General features: G+C 39.5%; 1 protein-coding gene across 1 annotated transcript in view; it reads right to left on the bottom strand.

Moving 5' to 3' along the window:
* Positions 1–20,779, bottom strand: part of GATB (glutamyl-tRNA amidotransferase subunit B) — a 42,798-nt gene extending 22,019 nt beyond the window's left edge. The window contains exons 1-4 of the mRNA XM_057376346.1: positions 20,607–20,779; positions 18,514–18,664; positions 4,110–4,223; positions 868–1,066 (exon numbers count right to left, since the gene is read on the bottom strand). Coding sequence (XP_057232329.1) covers positions 868–1,066; positions 4,110–4,223; positions 18,514–18,664; positions 20,607–20,773 — 631 coding nt within the window. The 5' untranslated portion in view covers positions 20,774–20,779. The remainder of the gene's footprint in view (positions 1–867; positions 1,067–4,109; positions 4,224–18,513; positions 18,665–20,606) is intronic.
* Positions 20,780–24,873: the final 4,094 nt, after the last annotated feature.

Genomic DNA, 24,873 nt, shown 5'->3' with positions numbered 1-24,873 from the left:
AAACTCCCATGTATTATTTAGCAACTGTCAAAATGGGCCTAGCTGCAGATTGCTATAAAAACCTTTCCTCCTATTTCTTTAAAGTAATAGACCAAGTGCAGACAACCCTCCACCCTTTGATGACATGCAGATGAGAAGGGCCCACTCCTCTGCCTTTCTCTAGAAGAACTCTCATTTAAAGCCAATTCGGTACCAGATGCAAATTTATTTATCTTAAACTGATTTTGGAACAGGCAGAACTGTAAACAGATGTAGTCTAGTTTTTAGTTCAGGACCTAGCTTTCAAGGAATCTGAGCAGCCACAGCCCTTTGCTTCTGTGGACACCAGAGCACTTTGTCCCAGTCAGGCTAGGCCAGCCAGGTTGCTGCCCATGTTGCGTGCTCATCTGGATGACTTAATTTACAATTTCCAAGTTAAAAGAGAAAATCTACATTTTTTCAAAGTTAATAATTAAAAGAAATTTCTGACTCGTGCACCAACAAATTCCAACAGCTGCTCTTGCTATACACAAACTTGATGCACTAGGTCTGTTATATTTTACTTTTTTTAACGACATATACAGTGCAAGAGCTTAAACAGCTGAGTGGCTCTACAGCATAGTTTTGATCAAATTGGAGCCAAGAGATTTCTAACTTGCTACTGCCAATTGCCATCAACCAACAGCAAATGGGAAAGGTCTAGTGGCCATTAAGAAAATCAAGTGTTCATCTGTTTCAAGCGTAACCGTCATTTTTATGAATTATTTTTTCAAGGAGAGAGACATAAAGCTGTTTTTATTTTTTGCCTGTTTCCTGTCACCCGTTTACCTTTAAAGAGTCATCTTACCCCAAAAGGAGGAGAAAAATTGGAAAATAATCCAAGCCTACCAGCTCTATTCAAGTCCACGAGAGTCTGGCTCCTTGTGTCATCATGGAGACTTTTTCCACTGTCTTGCTCCAACTGAATTTGTTTAATCCTTACAATTTTGGTCACCATCTGGCTCATCTTGCTGTCAATGCAGAGACTGTATGACAGACTTCCATTCACTGCAATAGGAACTCTTTGCTGAGTGATTTGATATCCAGCCTGTCAACAAAATTAGCTTTATACTCAAATGAAACATTCACTTTTCAKAAAGCAGACCAAGTGCAAATATAATTGACTAAGAACAAAACTGAAAATGCAACATCTTTCATAGTGACCTATATAAGAGGAGAGAATACATGGACAAAAGATCATAAATTCAAAAGTTATTTTGGTTAGATGGAAAGAGAAAAATTAGTCTAGAATTCAACATGACTGTAAGAAGTTGGAAGTCTGAAAAAATAAGAGGGCTCCTCAATACAGAAAGTATACRATACCACACTAATGCTGAAATAATAACAATCAACTGCACAATCTCTTGTCAAGGATGACCAAATTCTCCAATATTGCCCTGGGGCACGAAACGGACTGGAATAGGTTCTTCCATGCCTGTGGTTCCATAATCATACTACATCTTATTTGAAGCCAGTTTTTCTGCTTTCACCCCCAAGCTGGGGCTATCACTCATCCTCCCAACAGGCTGAATATCCCTCTCTGTTCTGAACAGYGCTCATTAAAAGGGAGGAGAAAGAAGAGGTGGCAGTGTGGAAATCGAGAAAATGAGAAAACTCAATTTCATTAATGTATAATTTAAAAGATGAGACATTGCAACCCCATACAAGGCACACAGCTGATAAATACCACCTCATGCCTGGGACTCAAGTCAAAGGGCAAACCTCTGGCCAAAAAAGTGGCTGCCAATAACAAGGTATTGGAGTAAATGTAGTGACGTAAAAATATAGATGTGAATCAATGCCAGCTGAGGTGGAGCCCCCTTTGCTTCTTCCTTCCTCACCTGCCTATGGCACTAGTGGTGAAAATTTCAAAAAAAGTCTGCCAGATGCAAATGATTTGCAAGGAGTTACTTGCATATTTGCAGGGTCAATGRGCTTACTCTAAAATGTAGAGATGGTGAATTCCAGGGCACTGGAATAGAGAACAATGGTCTGGCCCTGTCAACACCCCAATTTATAAATGCAGTGAAGTGCATGACCTTCTAGACATAATCACTATAAGACAAATAAAATAACTGACTCTCTGCAGCCTATGCTAGTCACACAGCTCTTCTCATCTCCTAAAACTTCTCATTAAAATGATTTTTTAAAATCCTGAAATATTGAGTGACAAYAAATAATATGAATCCCATTTCTCATCCAAAGCCCTGTTTCAAGGAGTAACAATAATCCCATTGTCAAATGACCCTAAGAGCTGGATTTATCTGTTCTATTCAGCTCATTACCCTAAACTCTGCATCTTATTACAGGGTTCCTAACTAGACCGTTCACTGTGAAATGCAGGTTGGGCAGTTTATTGTCAGTGCTTAAACTGCAGAAGTCAGTCAGTAAAAAGCCRGAATTATACGTTTCAAGCTAATAAAATGTGTCAGCATCTCCCTGACCAAATTTCCATGCTTATGTGACCACAGGATCCTATAACTCGTCTGCAGAGTCCCACACTTTCTTCCACCTCAACTTGGGCACACAGATGTGGATTCTTTCCCATGACATTCATCCATACAGCTGCTATGCAACACACTGATAGCAGCAGACATCACAAGAATATGGGAGTGATTTCAGTTTAACAGAGGAAGCACTAAAGGTAATTTGGAGAGAAGTCTATGATGTTTCTGATGTTTTTTCATGATGTGTAAAGGACTTTTGAAAGTCGTGTTTATTTCCTGCCATTTCACCTTTTTCTCCTTCAGATCTTGAAATGGGCTTTAAGATAGTTCTAGAAGTTTTTAAAAAAGTATTGCCAATTCAAACTGCAAAGTTTGCTTTTCACATTCCCAGCAGGTCACTRCAGAGCTCCCAATAAAAGGGACTCCTAATGGGTTACAAATATTTGCAAAGTTATCCCCAGAAACCAAATCAAAATTATAGCAACYTCACAGAAGAGCAACAAGTTCCCAGTCTAGAAGAAAATGAAACAGAAATATCTTCTGAGATTCGGATCTCCAGTGGACAACTATAATATAATTCTCTTTCTAAGACTGGAAGCAATTGTATTAGAAAATGCTTTGTGTAAATTCAAAATATTTYCAATGCCTGAACAAGAGTGGGAAAGAAAGTAATTTGGTTAATAACACAGCAGCATCTCTACACATTCATTTGGGATCTGAGAGGTTTCCCACTCTGCTTCTCTGGATGTCTGAGAATCCTCACCAAAAGTGAGGGTAAGCTAAGATGCCTAATCTTTCTCAAATAAAATAAACTCACACATTTTTATTTTAATGTCACCGTATCTTCACCTCCAAACCACAGAAACTAAAAATAGTTTCCTCCCTTTGACCGATTAGTGTTAAACTGAACATTCAATACAAATAAGCCGACACAAAAATAAAGTTAAAAATTAGACAGGTTTAATTTCATTAAAAAGTAAAAGAGGCTCAAACATTGTGRCATCCTGTTGCAAGGACAGAAGTCAGGTTCTTAAATTGTTTCGATATTTCTACATCCATATCAAATACAGCAAAATGCATTTGACTTCCAGTGGCACCTTCTATCCAACATAAAATCTACCAACAAACTATATTGCAAAGACTCAATTTCTCAGTTGCTTTGGTTTTTTTCATTTATTGGAACCATGACTGAGAAATTCTTGAAGGGAAACTACATATTTTAGGTCCCTAAGCATACACAAAAAGATACTGTGTTTATTCCACTGGAACCTGTGTTTGTTATACATTCACTGTACGTGAAGGACTATTATCAGACTGCTTTTACCCCAACAGACAATTTGCACTAAACACCACGAACCGACAACTAAAGGGACAAAGCAGCTCCAGCTYCCAATTCAATTACATTAAGCTACTGGAATTGTGCAGCTAAGCAAGGAGTCAGCAATCAGAGCAATCATATTCAATCAGTGTGCAGCAGAGTACAGCTGCCTATTTCATCAGGGCACCGTGCAGCACCCTGTTGAGGTGAGCAGAGCACGGACTGAAACCAGAGAAAGTATCTCTTCAGTCCTCCCCGACTGCCATCCGCGCTCCACACTCATCCTTCCTAGAGCCCAAGAGGGACCTGCTACACTGCATACTTACAGGCAGATCTGCATAGAAGTAGTGTTTTCTGTCGAACAAGGACTTCTTGTTTATGCTGCACTTGAGTGCCAGGCCTGTCATCACTGCTGCTTCCACACATCTCCTGTTGAGAACCTAAGGAAACATGACACATGGTTTTGCTCAGATACTCAGTATGTTACAAATGTGTCTCCCACACACTGCCTTATAAGGAGCATATATTCAATTTCACTTGCCTTCAGTCACCATTAGATCTCTTTCTTTGTGTGGGTAGCTCTTATTCATCATTAAAGTTGTGGTAGCTATAAATCTGCAAAGCTTTAAGATGAAAAAAACAAGCTATTCAGTCATTTTGTCATACCACATATGGAGGTGTGCACTGTTCTGGCTTGCTACCCTTGCAAAYATTCAATGCTTTTGAATCTTTGAGGATACAGAAGACAAATCACAGCACATGATAACTGACTTGTAACCAGCTGTCAGCTCCTACTGGGAATGTGAAACGMAGGGGATTTGCATTAGGGACTGCACTGCTGTTACAGTAGAACACTTCTGAATGCCTGTAACCACAGAACCACAGTGAATTTAGGATTATCTGCACATACCATAGATTTTAATGCTTTGCTTAACCAGGATGAAATGATGCACACTTACATCTTTGCTAAAACAGAACCCAAAAGACAACAATTGATCCCGTGGCTACAAGTACGTGTTTCCAGTAGCCAAGGAAACCCATAGTTAAGGTTTTTGCAGACTGCCATTGATCTGAAGACCCAGCAAAGCCTTCATGAAGAAATAAGGGAGTTAAATGCAGCTTTTCACCATGGACCCATCTCTCTCAGCACTACACCCATCTCCTCAGCAGGGTCAGGATCCAGAGGAGAAAAAAATTTCCCTCCAAAAAGTACTGACGAATGATGGGTTTTTTTTCAAATGTACTCTCATTAATTTAACAGTTCGTTTAACTAACATCAAATGGATGAATCTGAAAAGGAAAAAAGACTGAATTTGTCTTAGTACAATTCTGACATGCTCCCACTTACAGCGTTTTGAAACAGGAACAGAACTTTATCCATCTTGTTCTGCACTGTACAGCTGCCAAGAAGTCTATTTTCAGCAGGACCATTAAAGAAGCACATTATGTAAAAGAATGTACATTACTTCATCTGCATTGACCAGAACATAAGGGGCTTAAATAATGTTTTCTTCCATGTTTCTGACAGTATTTACTTTTTATATTCTCCAGCCTGATTTCTGAAAACATCTTTAGCAGCTGTACATTTCCCATCATCCCAAAACTTCAGCCAGAAAATGAATCTCTTTGTTTTACTTATTTAGTTTAATAAAATCAAAACAGTAAGAGGATATGGGCAACTCTTCATGTAACAGAAACTTAAAAATTGCTTATACAGAAAAGAAATTAAATATTTAAGACATTTAACAAGGGAACTTTCAGATCTTTAGTGTAGCTATATATGGCTAACTAGAACACATCATCTGTTCAGGCATATTTTACTTATTAAAAAATTTAAAAGATACATAAAGCAAATTCTAGACAAGAAAAAAGGAAGAACAATCTCCCTTTGAAACACTGATCCATAGCAAAATGAACGCAATTAGTCCTGACTCGAATCTAAAGAAAACTGGTAACTTCAAAATATTAATTTATTTTAGTAGCATAGCTGCAGTTCATTATATAGTAGATGCTCCTGCTTTCAATAATTAAATGCTTCCAGACAGTATAGACAATTTTTTTTACTGTTTAAGGAATTCTGTAACAGTGCTAGTCAAACTGTTCAATGTTTAAAATATCATCATATTTCTAAATATGCAGGCAAATTTTCTCCTACTAAAGCCTTATGGCACAGTCCTATTCAGCTTTACAAAATAGTGAGGACTGTGCCAGTCAGTCCTTTAAAAACTGGCCACCAGAAACCCATTAAGCCTCCATAAGGACTGGTAGATTCAAAACACCACTGCTTCAAAGCAGTGAACCAGTATCTTGCTACAATTCTTGATGGTGCAGGGGTYGTGACTGACTGCAATCAGTGAACAAGACAAAACACAGCTTCTGAGTCACAATCACTCAGAGCTTCACAGCACTTCATCGCTCTTCAATTTTTACTTCAAACAGGGTAGAATGTGTCCTACTCACTGTCCTAAGGGATAACACTGTTCTGAGGCRAAAGAAATAATACCCACATACATTGTACTTATACCAGGGAGAATCCTTTGCACTACTGGTGATGAACCATTTTGTGGCTCTGGGGAAAAACTRGCATAAAAAAATGAAGTATTGATTATTTTTTATGTAGTATTACTCAGCATTTAGATGACTCTGATGTGTATGTGTCCTCAGTGTACTGGATCATAGTAGCCAAATCACTGTATGTGCACCATGGCTCATTCAACTTTGCGTGCTACTCCTCTGATCTCAGTGGTGAGCGAAGGCCTTGCAAAGCAGATCTTAATGGCATACTGAGATGGCTACCATGCCAATATGCTTCCTCTGTCCTGTGTGTCTTCAAACAAACAACCCAAAACGAACAGATGATGCTCTTCTTCTTCAAAAATCAGAACTTACCTAATACAGCTTCATTTCTGAAGTGACTACTACTACCCATTTCCATACCAAGGCTGTAAGCACAAAGCAGAACTGTTTAGGCAAACTACTACCTTTCCTTCAAACAAGCCTTGCTTTTCAAATAATCTGCAGTGATAAACATCAATTCAGTAGGTGAAACTTCCCATACTAATGACCTAGAATAAGTCCTCCAGCTTGTTTATGCAGTAAGCTGTTATTAAGTTGACAGCTTTGACTAGCACCAAAGATTTAAATTACTGGCTTGAACTGACAAGCTGCCTGTCTGGTATGTTAGCAAAACACTGGCCATGAAAGCAAGCTGTGTAGTTCCTGCAATAGCTATGGATAGAACACAATAATCTACAAAGACTTGTTCAGTATTTCTGGTCTTCTATATTGGAAGCATCCCTCCTAGTATTTAAAGAAAATGCCAGAGAGCTATCACAAAAGGAAATGTAAATTGTTTGTATTAGAAACTCATGAAAAACCTTAACAATGGCATCACAACAACCACACCATTTCCCTTGTAGCTATGGTCTCCTGCTACAGCACCATGGTAACTGAGCACTAAAGGAATGAAAGAACAATCCAACCAAGATCTCTCTCTTTMTGGTACTTGTCTATTCTAGTCCACAAGTGGAAAGACTCTCTTTAAAAATTTATCTTTATTTGCAAGCTCAGTTAGTCAAGACTTTGGTTTTAAATACAAGACTATTCAATRGCCATACAAAACTATATAGAGTACTTTCAATGGCACAAATTCCCACCAAATGCAATTTTCTTTGTGTTTAGTAATGGGTTTACTCCTTATATTAATATATTAAAGAAAGTTGGCACCCTTTTAAGTAAGGATATATGTTTCTATACTTAGTAAATTGCCATGTTTACATTTTAAAGAGGGTGAGGTATGCAGCTTCTTGTTTTACTAATGAATATTACATAGGATAATTGGGGGGAAAAAAGAAGAAACATTTAGGTAACTCTCCTGGAAAAAGTTTATTTTTGCTACCTTTTACAAAAGAACAGTAACCACTGCAATAACATTTGCATTCAGGAAGCCTATCTTACAGAAGAAAATACTGTACTAAAAACTGTAAAAACAAAATAATTCCCCTGAATTTTTTAAAGTTTTTAATTCTAGGTCACACATTTATAAAAGTAGATTTAATATTCAATGGCTATCTTAAGACCTTCAGTCCTACTTACAATCACAAAAATATCAGCATTTATCATATTAGCTACAGGACTGTTTATCTAAGAAACATTTAATTTTAGCTTCTTTTCATTCAAAATAACATCTGAAAGAAAGAAGTAGTACAACGTACTCAGCCAGCTCTCTGTAGACCAGACACTAATCTTTAGAAACCTCAACAGATATATTTAATCACATTTTCAAGTACTCCTATTTCATATCACTCTGATTTTTATTTGCTTCTACTAATGGATACACTCAGTCTTACTATTCTAGCTGTGTTAAAAGTACCAAATTGCTGCAATATATGATTCTTTGAAGTGCAATCATAAGTTAAACTTCAAAATAAAATACCCTTATATGTGTTTAGTTCCAGTGTAATTGTGGCTGTTCAGCCTGACACTGTAGATGAGTACTTACTGCTCTGCAGCATTCTGCCTTAGCATCCTCCTACACACAGAGAAGGGACCAACTGTAGATGTGCATGTACAGAATGCACATACAATAAATCAAGAGCTGACCATTTCCCAAATGAGACATTTATTTCAATAGCTTACAATCTGACTCCAGCCCTCAAAGCACACAGTAAAAATTTAAAAWACAAGACAACCTAAGTCTTGTCATTTGTTAGGTGTTCAAAGAACCCACGTTCCAAAACCTGAGGTCTCCAATTTCAGGGAAAATTTTAAAAGCTTCAGTTTAGTGTCCTCTGCACTGAATACAGCATCTAYTTCACAGCATGTTTGCTGCTCCAGTATGAGTATTATGGCCTCACCCCACAAGGAAAGGGACAAGACAGAAGGGGAACAAGCACCAGACATTTTAAATTGAGACCTTAGATTAACAGAAAGAGATTCCATCTTAAGAGAACAAAATGACAACTCAGAACTTGAAACAGCAAAGGAAGATGGTGACGAGGGGCATTAAACAGACTTAATGCATTCTGTAACTTTACTTTTCCAGTCTGGTACCAAAGCTATACATTGCCATCCAAAACATATTATTTCTAACTTTGTCTAGTGGCAAAGCTGGCTTGTGGTGATGCTGCACACATTGATTCCAGTCATATCTTAAAACAAGGCAGTTCTGACATGAAGAAGCACCCAGCTCCCAAACACACTACTTCAGATGTACTCAAAAGAGTACGAGGGTACACTTKCTGGAAGCTGAAGAGCTAACCCGAAAGCTTGTATCACAAGGCTTAGAATGGAGGAAGCATCTTGCAGTCAGCTATGGACCAGAAAAATGCTGCAGCAGTAGGAAGCAATGTGAGCAAATGCTGATCCCTGGGAGCAAGAAAAACAGGAACGCAACACCAGATACAAAGCTATTTAAATAATGACAGACTTAAGGGTTTATCAGCCCAACAGGAGATGCTAAAAGAAACACAGAAGGAAAAATCCATTTAGATCACTAAAAAAAAAATCCATTTAGACCACTGTGTGGTCTCAACAGAATAAATCTGGTTTTCGGGATGGTAGGGAAGCAGTCAATCCAGTGATCTTCATATCTCTGATCCCACCAGCAACATCTGAAAACAAATAAAACTCTACCCTGCAGAACCAGTTSCAAACAGRAGAACCCACAGGGAAGACATAATAATGCAATGGTGATATGAAGGTTCATGATATCCATAATCAAACACTGTTTATGTGGTGTTCACATAAAGAAGCCCAGTACCTCTCAAATATCCATGGCTCTCCCTGTTAACATCRGTCTTCTGCATCTGCCACAGGGAGTTTTTTGACCTGTCATAAGGATGCTYCCTCTTTTATGCCAGCTGAAATTTAAATCACTGCTAATGATATCTGATCCAGGCCAAGTTAAATACAGTAAGATCCAATGAAAACATTTCCCTGCTGCTGGAGGTAGGGGACTGAGCAATGGCTAAAAATTAATTTACAGACTATGATCAAATCCAAAGTCAACAAGAGGTCTGAGRCGAACCTTCTCAGGCCTTTCTTCCTACACTGAGTTCCAGAAAAGAAAGGCTTTTGACATGAATATCATCTGCCTTCTTCAGCATAACATAGATTGTTTCATTTCTTAAATAGAGACAGCTCAGAGCACTTAGAACAAAAGAGYTTGTAAACCAACCCCTACACTGTTATCCTTGCGGATGGTCTTTTGCTTGTAGGTTTGGTGAGAGCCAACTGTCTGTCTTCTGAGTCGTAGCAAATTGTGACCTTTGATACCCATTTACTGTCATTTTCTATTATTTCTAAGACTTGGCTATCTGCCTTCTGCTCCTTCTTGCCTTCTGCCTTCTGCTCCTTGTTTCTCAGAGCTTACACTAAAYACAGACTAAACTCTCAGCCCTTTGCTCTGACTCCCTCATTCCCTTTTTCTCCATTTGCTGTTTACCAAAACATGATTATTTGTTCCTCAGCCATCATTCCCCGCAGGCTGACCCAGATTCTCTTAAGAGAGCACAATATACAAATTGGGACTAGACCAGAAGTGGTCTTTTACACATAGATAAAAGATTATACTAATTCAGGAAAACAACAGGTGATATAACGCAACTAGTCTTGCAAAGAGTCATCAAGAAATTATTTGAGAGAAATTTTAAGTAAGCAAACAAATTATTTGCTCTTAACAAAGTTGTTCTGGAACAGCAGAACCAACAGAGACTAATTTTCATTAAATAGTGTCACTAGCTTGTTTTACCTAAGCAGTGACCCCAAAATTCTCTCATCCGTGACTCTCCCATCTTCTCATTTCATCAAACATCCCAGAGAGAGTGTAAAGTGTCACAAGTATCTCAAGAGAAGCAGCCCAAATAAAGCTGGGATCAGTGGGGAGACTAAATCAATAATTTTCTCTTCATATGCTTGCTAATAAAAACCTCTACAAACCTAAAATTTTTTTGAGGCCAATTTTGCATTTTTGTATAGAAAACAATGGTCCTTGTGGCAAAATCTACATATGTAACTAATAACCATCACTTGCAGAAGTTTACATAATCCTCTCAAAATCAAACACAGTCATATTTAAGTAGACAAGGTGACTGATAATCAGAGAGAACACAAAGAAATTTGTTTTACCCCAGGAACCAATTACAGCCTAATTGCACCAAGTTTCAAACGAAATACATAAACCTGATAGTTATGCAACATTACACACCAGACAGCTAACCATGAAGAGAACAAAGACCCCATCTACAATCATCTGTAATTACTGTCGGACAATGCTTCCCAAAACGCCTTTTAATGAAAAACTCCTCAAAGAAACAACTGTTAAGAAGAATGAAGTAGCAATACGTCCGCTTGCAAAGTGAAAATCCTAAGACATTGGTAGAACCATGAAATGTTTGCTTAAAGGGCACTGCTTACATACACATATATACAACACACCACCTTGGATCTCCTCAGATGGAGTCACCTGGAACCAGACCGTCTACATGCTGTGAGAAAACTACATCAAATCAAACACTCAAGGATGCCAGAGCAGCAACAGTGACTGATAACAGATGTAACAGAAATTTGCAACAATAAATCCCCTCTCAGGTCCAACTTCAAGAAGTTCCAAGCCCACTGAGAAAAGCTACTGCAAAAAGCTAATGTGCATTTCAGCAACAATTTCGACTGAAGTCAGAAAGGGGAGACACCGATGTGACATAATGGTTGTGCTGTCCAAGTGTCAAAGACGGCACAGAAACTGCAGTAACTGTATGAAAGAAAGGAAACAAGACACTACCAACTCTGCTCCCCTACTAAGAAGTAGAAAAATACCTGTGTAAGGCAAAAGGTAAAGCTAAAAAGAAACAACACGAAAGGAGGTAGGAGAAAATACACAGATAACGTCACTGATGCTTTGAAGGATCTACTGAAACAGGTGATAACAGGATGTCTTATTAACTCAATGCCACTCTAACTGGCAAGTTTACATCAGCCAGAGGGACCTGTTAAGGGTGAACAGTAAAGACAACAAGAAGAGCAAACAGAGAGAGCTCAACAGTTACTAAAAGTGCTAACAAGACAGCCCTAGCTGAATTGTTAGCCTTGACAAAGAGATTAAAACATCAAGAATGGGTGACAGAAATACTCACAAATACACGAGACACAGCAAAAAGTTAGAGAAAACCTTACAAGTGACTTCTTCAGAGCTTGAGAGAAGAGTAAGAAATATCATCAAATACTTCAATACACAAGAGCAGAGACATCTCCAGAAAAAACAGCCTAAGTATGATATAAATTTGAGCTAAGCAACTGCAGYAATGGAGGAAGCATAACATTTCTCACACCCCAAGGAAAGGASATTAGGTCCACAGGTAACCCTGGGGCTGTGAATGATCCCATGAAATGCAAAGAAATAGAATAAGAAACAACCTGCACCAGAACCCAGTCCTGAAAGTCACCTGAGGCCAGCATCACTCATCTTCCCCGAACCTCTTCTGACCAGTACAAGAGCTTTGAACTGATTAWTAGTTTGAAATTATGTGGGCAGGCTTTAATCCACCATAAACTTGGACATTTACGGGTCTGTGAACCACAAAGGCATCCTCAGGGAGCCTTTTTCACTCCTCTAGTATTTTTCTAAATTATGTGGGATTTTCTTGATAAAAGCTTTYTGGACTACAAGCTCAGCAAGCTTGTAGTCTTGTGTGAGCAAGAAAAGACACCTAAGCACTGACTATACAATGCATGTTGCAAAGCCAAATATTAGCAGGAAGGAAAGGACTGCAACAGGAAGGCACCATCAACTTCTAAAAAAAAAGTATTTTTTTTCCTGCTAAGTACAGTTTTATTGAAATAAGTAATGAGGAATTTAAGTGAAGCTAGGCACAGGTTTAAAACAAGCATGAACTCACTTTTTTTGCCAGGCATTGCCACTAACTTATTTTTAGAGGAGAGCTCATGGATCCAAAAACCTAGCCATCATACGGTTTCAAAGAAAATAAGAAAATTTATGTAATGGAAGCTAAAAAAMCATCCATACAATGATCAGAAGGTTGTTCAATTTCCCATGAAAAGTGCATGCAATTAAAACCGTAGTTATCAAAAGTCAAGCTAAGAAGCAAGCTTTTTTTCAAAACAAAGTAGTACAAGAAGGGAGTAAATTCACATGCATGCCAGCAGAAATGTCAAAACAAAACTGAAATCACAAGTTGGTAAAACAGCTGTTGCAATCACCAGATTTAACAGGCACAGGATATAAAAAAAAAATCTAGTWTCAAGCTGTAAAGTATAAATTCKGGTCTCAAATGCTGTTTCAGTTTCAGTATGAATAGCTGACAGACACATCCACCAAAATCTCATACAAATTTCTCAGATCCTTTGAAAGCAAATGCATCAGATAAATCCTGTATATTATGATGAATTGAAGAAGTTATTTAAATCTGATAATCCATCACCCAAAACATCTGGAAAAACACTGGGTACCTGCCACTGCCAAGAACAGATGAAAACACCCTCCACAATCCCAARCTGGGTATTAGCCCCATCACATGCCTGGGTAGCCACCTCAGGAGCAGGGCACTGCAGGGGATGAAAGGCAACAGCCTGACACATGTGCTCTCAGCAACTGTACAGGGCTGCACTGGCATCAGTCAGCTTGAGACAAGCCTGAGCTTGGAGCTGGGGTTGCCAGAGGTGCAGTGCTGGATGAACRAGGGCTAACAGCTGCTCTAGCACTGCTCTTCCATGAAAGGGAGTGATCTGGTTGCCCAACTGTCATTATACAAGTGAGGGGAGACAAAGCAGGACTAAAATATGTCCCTCTACACTGTTAACAGAGAGAAAAGGAAAAAATTACATGTTCAGATAAAACCATGCATCTCATATGACACTCTACAGGAGTGTTCAACACAGATCTTACTCTGTTTCTTCAGAGGTCAGAAGGTATTTATCTTTTCCTCACTGGAAAAAGACCTTGATCATTACCAAGTGTTTCGGAAAACTCTGTTGTAAAGAAAAAGATAAAACAGATGCTGTTCACACTAAAAGGAGAATGAAATTCAATTGCATGAGAAGATACAAAAAAATTCAAAATATTTAAGAYTGTAGGGCTAATATTCATTCAAATCTTATTAATTTAAACCTTGGTTATGTAAATCCTAGATTATTTCTTTATATACTTGCCTACAAAGGATTGCCTACAATAGGATCATGGTTTCAGTTCAGTCATGCAGGAGACAAATGTAAAATGTGCAAAAAAGATTAAGGACCAACAAAAAGGTTTCAGCCTTGAGCTGCTAGATCTACTATCTTATTTCTGTGGCTGACCTATAATTAACTTTTAGTCAGTCACCTTCATCATGAAAATAGGTAATCATGGATTCTTTTTCTTTGAGCCCAGTTTCACCTTTAAAAACCTTTATAAAGCTTCTCAGAATTTTCAGAGGCTAGATCAGATTGGAGGGTAACCATCTTTATGCATCCACAGAAGAATTTTAGTCCAGTCTGCAGGTCTAACGCACTATTTGCTACCATGTATAGAAYAGTACTTCCTTTATAACAGTTCTTCTAAAGATACCAAGCCAAGATCATTGTCAAGTCCATTCACAAGGTAAAAACCCCAGGCTTTTGAAAATTTCATTACACGAAATATAATGTTTGTAGTCCCAGGCAAAGGAGAGCATTGTGGTAATTTGAGTAGGATGCTATCATATCTAGTGGTGAGGGGCTTCATCACCAATGTGCACAAAGTGTGCTGAGTAGCCTTGGATGTGCTATCCAGTCCTGCTAATTCCAAACCTCCTTTTTTAATCACAGATTTGATACATGAGTAAGTCTCAGCTGGCTAGTCTTACTTTACTACCTGGCAAAATCATGAAAAATATGCTAAGGCACATGGAAAATAATTAAGTGATTACTGATGGCTAACGTAACTTCAGTAAGGACAAATTGTGCCTGATAAATTTGGTGGCCTTGTATGACAGGCTTATGCTCTTATAAGAAGAGCAACTGACATGTCCACTCAGACTTGTGCAAAGTATTTGACACTGCCCTTCTTGACATCATTGTCTGTAAACTGGAGACATRGATTTGGCAGACAGGTAACTCAGTGGACAAGGAATTGGCTGGATGGTGGCACTAAAAGAGCTGTGGTCAACAGCTCAATATCCAAATGGAGACCAGTGCTGAGTGGTGTTCAGGGGTCACTRYTGGGACTGRRGCTGTTTAACATCTTTGTCRGTGACAGGGACAGTGGAACCAAGTGCATTCTCAGCAAGTTTACTGATGACAATAAGCTGGGTGGTRTRGTCAACATTCTGGATGGCAGGGATGCCATCCAGAGGGATCTGGACAGGCTTGAGAGATGGGCCTGTGCAAACTGCATGAACTTCAACAAGGTCATGCGCAAACTCCTGCACGTGGATCGGGGCAATCCCAAGCACCWGTACAGGCTGGGCAGAGAATGGYTTGAGYGCAGCCTTAAAGAGAAGGCCTTGGGGGTGTTGGTAGAGGAGATGCTCRGCATGAGCCAGCAAAGTTTACTTATAGTCTGGAAAACCAACCATGTCCACATCCAAACAGTGTGGGCAGCAGTTCAAAGAAGGTGCTTCTGTTCCTCTGCTCCACTCTTGTGAGTTCCCATCTGGAGTGCTGCATCCAGCTCCAGGATCCCCAACATAAGCAGGACATAGACTCAGACTATAAGCAGGAGGGTCTGAGGAGAGCCATGAAGATGGAGGGCTGGAACACCTCTCCTATGAAGACCGGCTGACAGAGATGGCAYTGTTCAGCATTGAGAAGAGAAAACTCCAGAGAGATCTTACAGCACTTAGCAGTACCTATACAGGGCTAACAAGAAAGCCAGGGGGACATTTACAAAGGTCTGTAATGATAGGATATTGTTTTAAACTGACACTGAAATCAGGGCAGGTTTAGATCAGATGTTACAAAGAAATTCTTTACTGTGASGGTATTGAGGCACTGGCACAGACTGCCCAGAGAAGCTGCAGCTGCCCCATCCCTGGAAGTGTTCAAAGCCAGGCTGGATGGAGCTTTGTACAACTTCATCTAGTAGAAGGTGTCCCTGCCCATGGCAGGGGGCTGGAACCAGATGATCTTTAAGGTATCTTGCACTCAAACCATCYCATGATTCTATAATTCTATGATCAATCTTTTCCATCTTACACTAAACAGGAGGGCACCTGCATAGCTCTTCCTGCCTGYAGCCATCTCTCAGAGGCACTTCATGAGAACAACACAATGAAACGGCCACGCCACTTACTCTGTGATGACCCTCCCAAGGCCTACTTGCAGCAGAAGCATAAAATAAGCTGTATTAACCTTACAGGAAGCAAATATAAAGAGGAAAGATGGAGGAGGGCTAAACACATTCTTCTAGTTTCACCTCTCCTGTGCAGAGCACAGCAAAGGCTCACATCAACACTTACTGGTGACCCAGAAATGCACAGCAACCTGAAAAGCTCCCTTTAGCACCATCATTTCTGGTCCCATTGTGATGCAGCAAATACTAGCACGGCTCTCTATCACAACCATCTCGCTGTCACACAGTAAATTTAAATCTCCCTGTGACTGAAAACCATCTCCATAGTTCTCAGTTTAAAACAGCACTCATTCACTTCTAGAGACAACACAACTACTGTATAAAAACTTTTCTGCTTATTTTTTCATTTCTCAACAAAATGGAATCCAAAGGAAAGGTCAAATATTTCCCTTCTAAGCAGTTTTATTAAGTAATAACCTTTGTTAAAATGCCTTTTGTTGCTTTGGTTTTATTCTACAAATAACACTTTGAATTTTCAAAAATGACCTTCCATCTTTCAAAATTTACCAAAATCCAATTTTGTTGCAGATACTATCGCCATGAACTAATCTATACATCAAAAACATGCCTAACTGATTCCAGAACAAATGCTGGTCTCTCACATTAATTCCTGTGCAGCACRTACAATGGGAAAATAAAGCCATGACTACCGACTGGATTTTGCATCACTTTCTAACATGCAGGAACATGTATTTTGTAACATGCCACTTTCAACTCCATTTTCACCAGCAGTAGAGTAAGAAAAGCTTTTCTTCTCTTTGTATAGATAAAAGCAGCTGGTAGAACCTAACATAGAATCACTACTTTTAAATTAACCTAACCATTCTCGATTTTTTTCTTCTCAGGAGCAATTATATTCCCWGTCAAAGCCCAAATGTGGTCTTCTCACAAAGGTCATAACAAGCCTCATTTTAAAGCCTTATTAATAGAGGGGAAAAAATACATACACACACAGCACCTTTGATAAACAATAACGTGCAGAAAAATTAAGCTCTTCATAAATACTAATTTTTGTTCACTCAAGAACAGCTTTTCTACTTGACTGAACTTAAGTATTAGAAGAGAATTTCTGTGCATTAACTGAAGTTTAAGTAGGTCTAAAACCAGTTCCTTGAACTCTTTTGGATTTTGTGACTACCCAACCTAGCCCTGCCCCRAATGAAAGGAACTAATTTTATGTCTTTAAGTTTTAGCCAGATTCTTAAACAAAATGATTGTATAATAATCCCATTATCTCCACAGAGCTGTCAGGATTTCCATACAGTTATATCTGTAAGTCAGCTCTGAATTGCTACTGCAACCAAAGTGAGGTCCCAATTTTATCAGCATCTAAACTCCACTTCCTAAGTTTTCAATACCTTTGCAAATACACAATGAAATGTATMAAATAATTTCTCTTTTTAAGTATCTTGACATATATCAAGATCCTAGAAAGTCAGTCATAAGTTAATTCTCAGTTTTAGAAGATTATTTGAGGCTGTTATATGGTGATGAAAAGCTTCAACTAGACTAAAAAAATGCATTCAATGAATGAATTCAAACCTGCACAGCAATGAATAAACTCAGTGAAACACTCCTGCATTAAATAATGAGACCCCATTATAGTATTTGCACATTTGCTGCATGAGATAATGCTGTCTATTCAATATTTGTTTTCAYTGTATTGTAAGAGCTTATGTTATACTTTTTTATATTAAACTTATTAGATTCTCAGAGATTACACAGCAGTACGGTCATAGCCATTACAGTTATAATTAAGCTGTGAATTCAAACACTTATTAAGTTTTCACTAATAAACMTTATTGCTAAGTGCTAGCTAGTTATTCTGACCTATTAAACCACAATGTCTCACAAAGATTACTTTTTTTTTTAATAACTGCTTTGCTCTGGAARTAGGAATGGTTGATACTTTCCTAAACCAGAGACTTTCTACTGAGGAAGTAAAGTAACTCCACAGTGAGACATTCCAAATGGCAAATGACAGCTACATAAACAAAAATAATATAGAAAAATAACATCAAATGGCCACTCAGAAATTTAAGATGTTCTTCTCCTTCTGGGCTTTAAGCATCTCTCATATTTAAGGAATTTCCTGTGCGGCATACTAACCAAACACACCCACTCTGGCCTCAAAGAAATACTGATATCCATTCACTATGTTGAAGAGACACTCCTGATTTTTTTTCCCTTTGCAGGGGATATAAAGTATCTGAGGCAATAACTAGGGAATGAGGTAATTGAAAKTAACAGTACTAGGCAACTCATGTCATGAAACAAGCAGAAATTAGAAAAGTAAGGATAAGTAGTATAAGACTATAGTCAGATCCTGGGAAGCATAAAATATTAGAAACAYATGCAAAGTTGCCTGACATTAATTCTGACATAAATGAAATTGTAGCTTAACTTACTGGTAAAGTTCCTGGTAAAGAGGCATCAAAGAAAGATACCAAAGAGTTGGGAGGTGCTGCAAACTGCACTTGGGAACCAGAGAAAAGTTTTGAGTTGGAACTGATCTGTGCATGAATTTCCAGACCCACAACTGGCACCCATGGAGCAAGGCTGAAAAGGAAAAAGGAGAAGGGAGAAACTATTTAGAGGATGTTAAAAACCATGAACACCTAGAAACACAAGAATTAAGAACTCTTAATTTATTAACAAAAATCAAATTGTAATTGTAAAAACATTGCAAGTAATATTGGAAATACATCTACACTGTAATGGAAAAAGTTGTGCTGCGATACTGGAGAACYGAGGCTGTGGGAACTATATGGCAGTGTTCATTATATGCAGAAAAGAATGTAATAAAAAATGTAATGCTTTGAAACTTTTAACTTTTCCTTACATGAGAAATCTCAGGRAAATTAATGAGGCACACTTGCATGYTGGATGAACCCTAATTTGGTGCTTCGTGAAAATCCCCAAATCATCATAAATATGAATTACTTCTCAGGTAGTTTGATAAATCTCCAACAGACAGGTGGCATAATAAATTATGTATTCTTTGTGAGACAGTCACTTGCATGCTGGGAAAGGTGGCTCTCCAGAGCAGCGTTAGTAGCATATTAGCATAAACATTAGTAATCTGGTAATAGAGAAATCATCATTTCAACTAGAGAGCTACTGTTCTCTGAATGTACTCCACAGAATAAAGCTTCTCCATATCATCTAAAAAGTAATTGCAATTCTCACATCCATAACCTTTATAYGGACAAGAGGAAAAGGTCACCTTTACAGTATGAATTGCTTGACAGTTTCTGTAAGTAATTATCTAGCCTTGTACAAATGAAGTGGCACAAATAATATTTCAGTGATGAAATCACATTTCTGTGGCAGAACACTTCAGCAGTATGAGTGCCCAGATAGCTAGAGGAGATAAGCAAGCTATCGGAAAACATCAAACAAATACATGAAGTACAGTGTTCTTCCCAAAGGTGAACATTGTACATTGCCAAGATTTTAGTTCTTCATATGCCCTCCAACAGCTGAGAACATCCCTACAAACACCAAAGSAGTGATGCAGATACCACTTATGCTTTTAGGAAGAAGAATATTATCAGAAAAGATTAAGGTTCAGATGTTTAAAGGAGCWAATAAATTTTACTGAAAGACAGTATTATTCTTAGGTATTTTCAATCACACAAATGCCTCAGGGTTTAAGAAATAATGTGGGCTTTCTTTTACATTTTGGAAGCAAATTTATTCCAGTGTTTCCCGTATTCTTCAGAAATGCCTTCTGTCASCTGATGGCATAAAAAATTACACCAGGCTTTGCTTAATCGGTGTGTTGGCTTACACCCAGAAAAAAGGGTACATGCACCAGTCAGTCCTTCAATCCTTCTAACACTGATGAGGCACCTGGAGCTTTTTGCCATGYTTGTTCAAGGATTATGTTTATCTGTCTCTCAAGAAACAGCAGCACACTTCCRCCGGTGTCTGCACAACTTTCTTGAGGTGATCAGCTGTGCAGAGAGAAACCTCGGGCTCACCAGAGAACAGAACTTGTTCAGGCGGTGACTTTCAGATGCAACAGAAATAAAATGCTGTTTCAGGCACGCTGCCCAAATCTCACAATACTCCGCTGGAAGAGAAAGCCCCTTTTGGACTAGACCAACCCTYGAAACCACGCTCACGAAAGCTGGTGCAGCCCTCGCTGTTCATTCTCGGCACACGTGAACGTTCACGCTGCCCGAGCTGCGGGCTCTTATCGCAGCCACGCGTGTCAGAGGGTCACGGCCTCACTGCCGCGGCAATTACCGTGTGCGCTTTGGGGAGGGGTGCGCGATRAACGCGTGCTGAGCAGGCGCTGCCAGCTGCCAGAGCTGTGCATGCCTYACACCGCTCACACACGGGAATTCACACCGAGCCCCGCTGCTGCCACCGCCACTCCCGTGCCCGAGCTCGGCACCCCAGCCAGGGCCGCGGGGCTCCGCCCGAGGGCGGGGTGCCCCAGGGCAAAACCAGCTCCCGCGGCCCCTCTCCCCGCGCCGTCCCGGCACCGTACCCGCTCTTCCCCGCCGGCACCGCCCCGCCTCTCGTGTTACAGGCGACAGCCCTCTGCCCGCGGGGGGAAGGATCGGGCCCGGATCCCGGCCCCGCCACGCCGCGCTGCCGCGCCCGGCGCCAGACCCCGCCGCACCCCCGCGCCGCCATGGCCGCCACGGCCGCCATTGCCCCGCCAGCGGCTGCCAGGCTCGCGCAGCGCCCCCTGGGAAATGCAGTCCTGGATGGCTGCGCGGAGCGCGGGAGGTGCAGACGGACTACAACTCCCGTCAGGCCGCTCGCCTGAACTGGGCCCTCSTGTCCTCTGCTTATCCTGGGAATGCTGCAGCGAGGGACAGGGATTGCTTCTTGGCTGTGTAAAACGCCTTGGGTGGCTCAGGTCCTCAAAGTGGCTAGTATGTGGTTTYCTTCTGGGCTCACGCTGATACAAAACCAGCTGCTGTTTTAGAGGCCGTTTGCAAGCCTTGAGCATCAAATGATGCTGTACCACACAGTTGAGATCTTGGAGTGTAACTTCTCATATGGAGAGCAGCAAGGTTCAGTGTCAGGCCTGGGGATGTTATGTGGCAATAAAGAGTCCTGTCCAGAGCATATCCAAACATCTTTAGTATTTACACAGCTACATTGCACTGGCAATATAGTTAACGKTCTTCCGTCCCAAGCCACAGGCCAGTGGAGCTCAAATGGGAATGAACATGAGCTGTTGCTTGTGTCATCTTTGCACTGWGTCAGCAAGTGTTGRCAGAAGCTGGTCAGTCACAAACACRTCAGTTGAGACTGATTTCTTCCAGCAGAGGACAGTGGTGCACACAAGCACTTGAAAGTATCTTGCAACCTTTGTGACCTCTTGTCTTCCCAAGCTCAAATAGGAGAGCTGACTGGTTTTGAATCATGCAGAAGATAATTCGCCAAGTAAGAAAATGTCTTATAATCAGTTTTGTAGCACTGATTTTCTGATACRTTTACACTTTAAAGAAGTGTAATAAATTAACTGGAAGTGCTTTATAAGAGGAACCAGTTGAGAGATCCCTTCAGCAGACTGTGATCTACAGTTACTTGTACAATGTTGTTTTAATTAGCTTGCCRTGTTCCTTTTATTGGGAAATATTCTTCCGTTGTACAACAGAGTGACCCAAGAAAAAAATCCTTTCCAATAGAGAAGAACTGACCACAGGTCATCCTGTGCCCGTTTTGGAGATGGAAAACATTAGAGTGATCCTTTTCCTTCTCTCCTGTTGGAAACTTCTTCACATATGAAGTAAACCAATATAAAGCTTGTGTAGTAGTCTTTAAACCAATGAAATATTTAAGAACTTTTGATAGTCCTGATTTGAGGAAAACCCCATTGTCATTTGGACTTTGCAGGGGCCTATGCAATGTATTGTGATAAAAAACGCATTTCAGTCTAAAACTTTAGTAYACAGTTTTTATTTCTGCAATGAATTTATTCTCTTTACAATTGTCTTTTATGAGCTTTGGATTTAGTTATTATTTGATACAATGTAGGGATTGGCAGGTCATTTCAACCCAGCTATGAGGACTGGTTCTGAAYAAAGCTCTGAAGTGTTTCTACTGCTGTAAAAATTGTAAGTTTCAGATTATTTGACTTTCTTTTAAGCCTGTTATCCTGATGTAATAGTTTTCATAAATAGTCACTAAGAAGTTAAAACCTAATGAATATTAAAATCATGTTACTTAAAGCCTTACTCTGCCTTCATTGCACAGACTTCTGCCCTTTGTGCATATTATGTAGAAGGGAGTAGACAACACAAAAGGGTTGAAATCCATCCCAAACAATTCCTCTGGAACTTTTAGCTGTATTAGGTGTTCTGTTACATAGAGAAGACTGGGAAATGCCATTGTTTGTGATTAAAATTATCTCAATGTTATTTTAATTCCTCTCTCAGAAAAAAAAGCATTCCATTAGAACCTTTTCCTTTGCAGCCTTTTGCCAGTAACCAAGCAGGTAATAAATGAAAGCTCCATATACAAGAAGCTGGTCAATCACAGGGAATWATTGTCTTTCCCAGCAGCCTACTTTGAGGTAGGAAAGGCTACATTTTTGTTCCTTATATACCCTGGGCAGCAGCTTCTACTTAGCAGCATGTTTATAGATCATGCTGTGGCTTGGAATAGGAAAATAGCTCTGCATAAAGATTTGTGCTATGATAGTTGAGTACTGTGTGGACTCATATCTTAGAGAGGGTAGACCCAGGGGACAGTTTGCTCCGAGTCTCTTGTTACTATAGGAATTTAACCAATGTCTGAGAGGAAACTGGAATTTTGTAGAGAACAAAAACCCAACAGTGTATCATTTAAGCCATATACAAACCCACTTACTTGGCAGAAGATCCCTCTGAATTTCAGTTTCTAGGGTCTGAGCTCTAAATTCTGTTTTCTTGCAAGTCATACTTAGTCCTTTCATGGACTGTGAGATCTCCTTTTGGTATAGTGGGGAATGGGATATTCAGACTGGAGTGTTAGATACTTTACAGGCAGCCTGCAGTGTCTTATTTCAGCATGTGAAATAAGGAACACACAGGAACCTCTGTGCGATTTTGAAGTAGTTTGTGACTTTTGGAAGAGTAAATCCATAGTCTATTAAAAAATCAGGCATTGGGCTACAGGGAAGACTAATGAAGCAAATTGTTAAGTTTGCAAGCAAAGCATGGTAAGGGATGTTTTCAGACTTTTAGGCTCCTAGGATCACCTGTATACCTTGAAAGCCTATTTTTTTTCTCTCTCTACAGGTATAAAGAGAGAAATTTTCTTCTTTTCCTGCAACTTTGAACTAATAGTGACATTCTGGAATATGGATTCAACTGGTCTGTCTACTAGTAATGGGATATGGCAAATACAAAAAAGTGTACTTGATCTTGAGGATTGGAAAATGATATTTCTACTRACCACAGGAAAGAGTATTTAGGGAGCTAATAGAGCTGCCTTGTATGATCTGCTGACGGTGTGTGCATGCAGTGACAGAGTAGGTAATATGAACAGCCTTATGATTTGAGGGGTCTCGTATAAAAGTGTATTAATGTACAAAATCATGACAAAATGTCATAAATTTCCTAATTGGGACATAGTGCCATTCTATTTAATTTACCAAAATTGTTATAACTCATGAGTTGAAAATAAGGGCTAGACTTGGCTAGAAAAAAACCCCAAAACACCACAAAAAATAAGTATGCAAAAGCAATTTCTATAAACAGTAACGAAAACATATAAGCTACATAGATCCTGATTCCACTGTAGAAGGTAAATTCATTATTCCTCAGAGGCTGTGTTGTTGAAGAGAAGCARTACCCTTGGTTCAGCCATGAGGAGCTGTGTATGAGCACCTTTCTGTACTGCTTTTCACCAGGTGTGTGGTGTCTGAGAATGCTGCACTGAGCATTGGCTACAGCTGTGATTTGAGTCAGGTGCTGACAAYCTTGAGAACGCTGCCCTCCTTTGTCTTGGGACCCTGGGCTGGGCTTGTTGTAGCTGAGGTACATGCAAACCCATTCAGCATAGGTAGTGTTTGAGGAAGTCCAGTGCCACTAACCTTGTCTGAAAGTAAGTACTACCCTAATCTTATTGTTTAATAAATTAAACTCTTATTTTTTCAGTGTGAAGTTCTACTGTTACAGGCATAAGAGCTTTTCCTGGCATATCACTTCTGTTTTGGTATTGCATCTTGATTAAGTTGTTGGAGAATCCACATTACGAGCCTATGCTACCTTTGGTATGATTCCTAGCTGCCTAGGGATTMATTTCTTTTAGCTGGAAATCAGTATGATTTACCTCCAGGGTGATCACTCCATTTGATTTGGGCCTGCTATAATACACAGTGTTTTTAAATGTTTGGGTTGTAATTCAGGAGCTGTGTCAGGTTTATATTTAGATATAGTTCAGTCTATAAGGAATATGTTAGAGGGGTTTTYATTCACAGTAGATCTTTCAAGCAATGGRAACTGCATTTRGAAACAGCAGAGACTAGGCTAAAGMACCTGTATTAAAGYTGAATAAACTTATTGTATGAATCTTACATGTGGACTGTCTGTGATGATTATGCAGAAGGAAGTCATTGATATTAGTAAATTTTAGATCAGCTGAAACGTTATGTTTTCTCTAATTATATTGGCATCTGCAAGAAATCCTTTAAAACTTTTGCCTAGCCTTTATTTTTTTTCACTTTAGTCCTTTAGAACAAGGAAGAATAGAGGAAAAAGTACGGAGAACTGAGCCTAATTTATTCCTGTATTTCATTGCTTTTGCATTGCATT

This window comes from Malurus melanocephalus, unplaced genomic scaffold (assembly GCF_030028575.1).
Source record: "Malurus melanocephalus ecotype Western Australia unplaced genomic scaffold, MMel_1.1 scaffold_9, whole genome shotgun sequence".
Lineage (NCBI taxonomy): Eukaryota > Metazoa > Chordata > Aves > Passeriformes > Maluridae > Malurus > Malurus melanocephalus.
The sequence above is the reverse complement of the archived record's forward strand: the minus strand, read 5'-3'. Positions and strand labels throughout refer to the sequence as shown.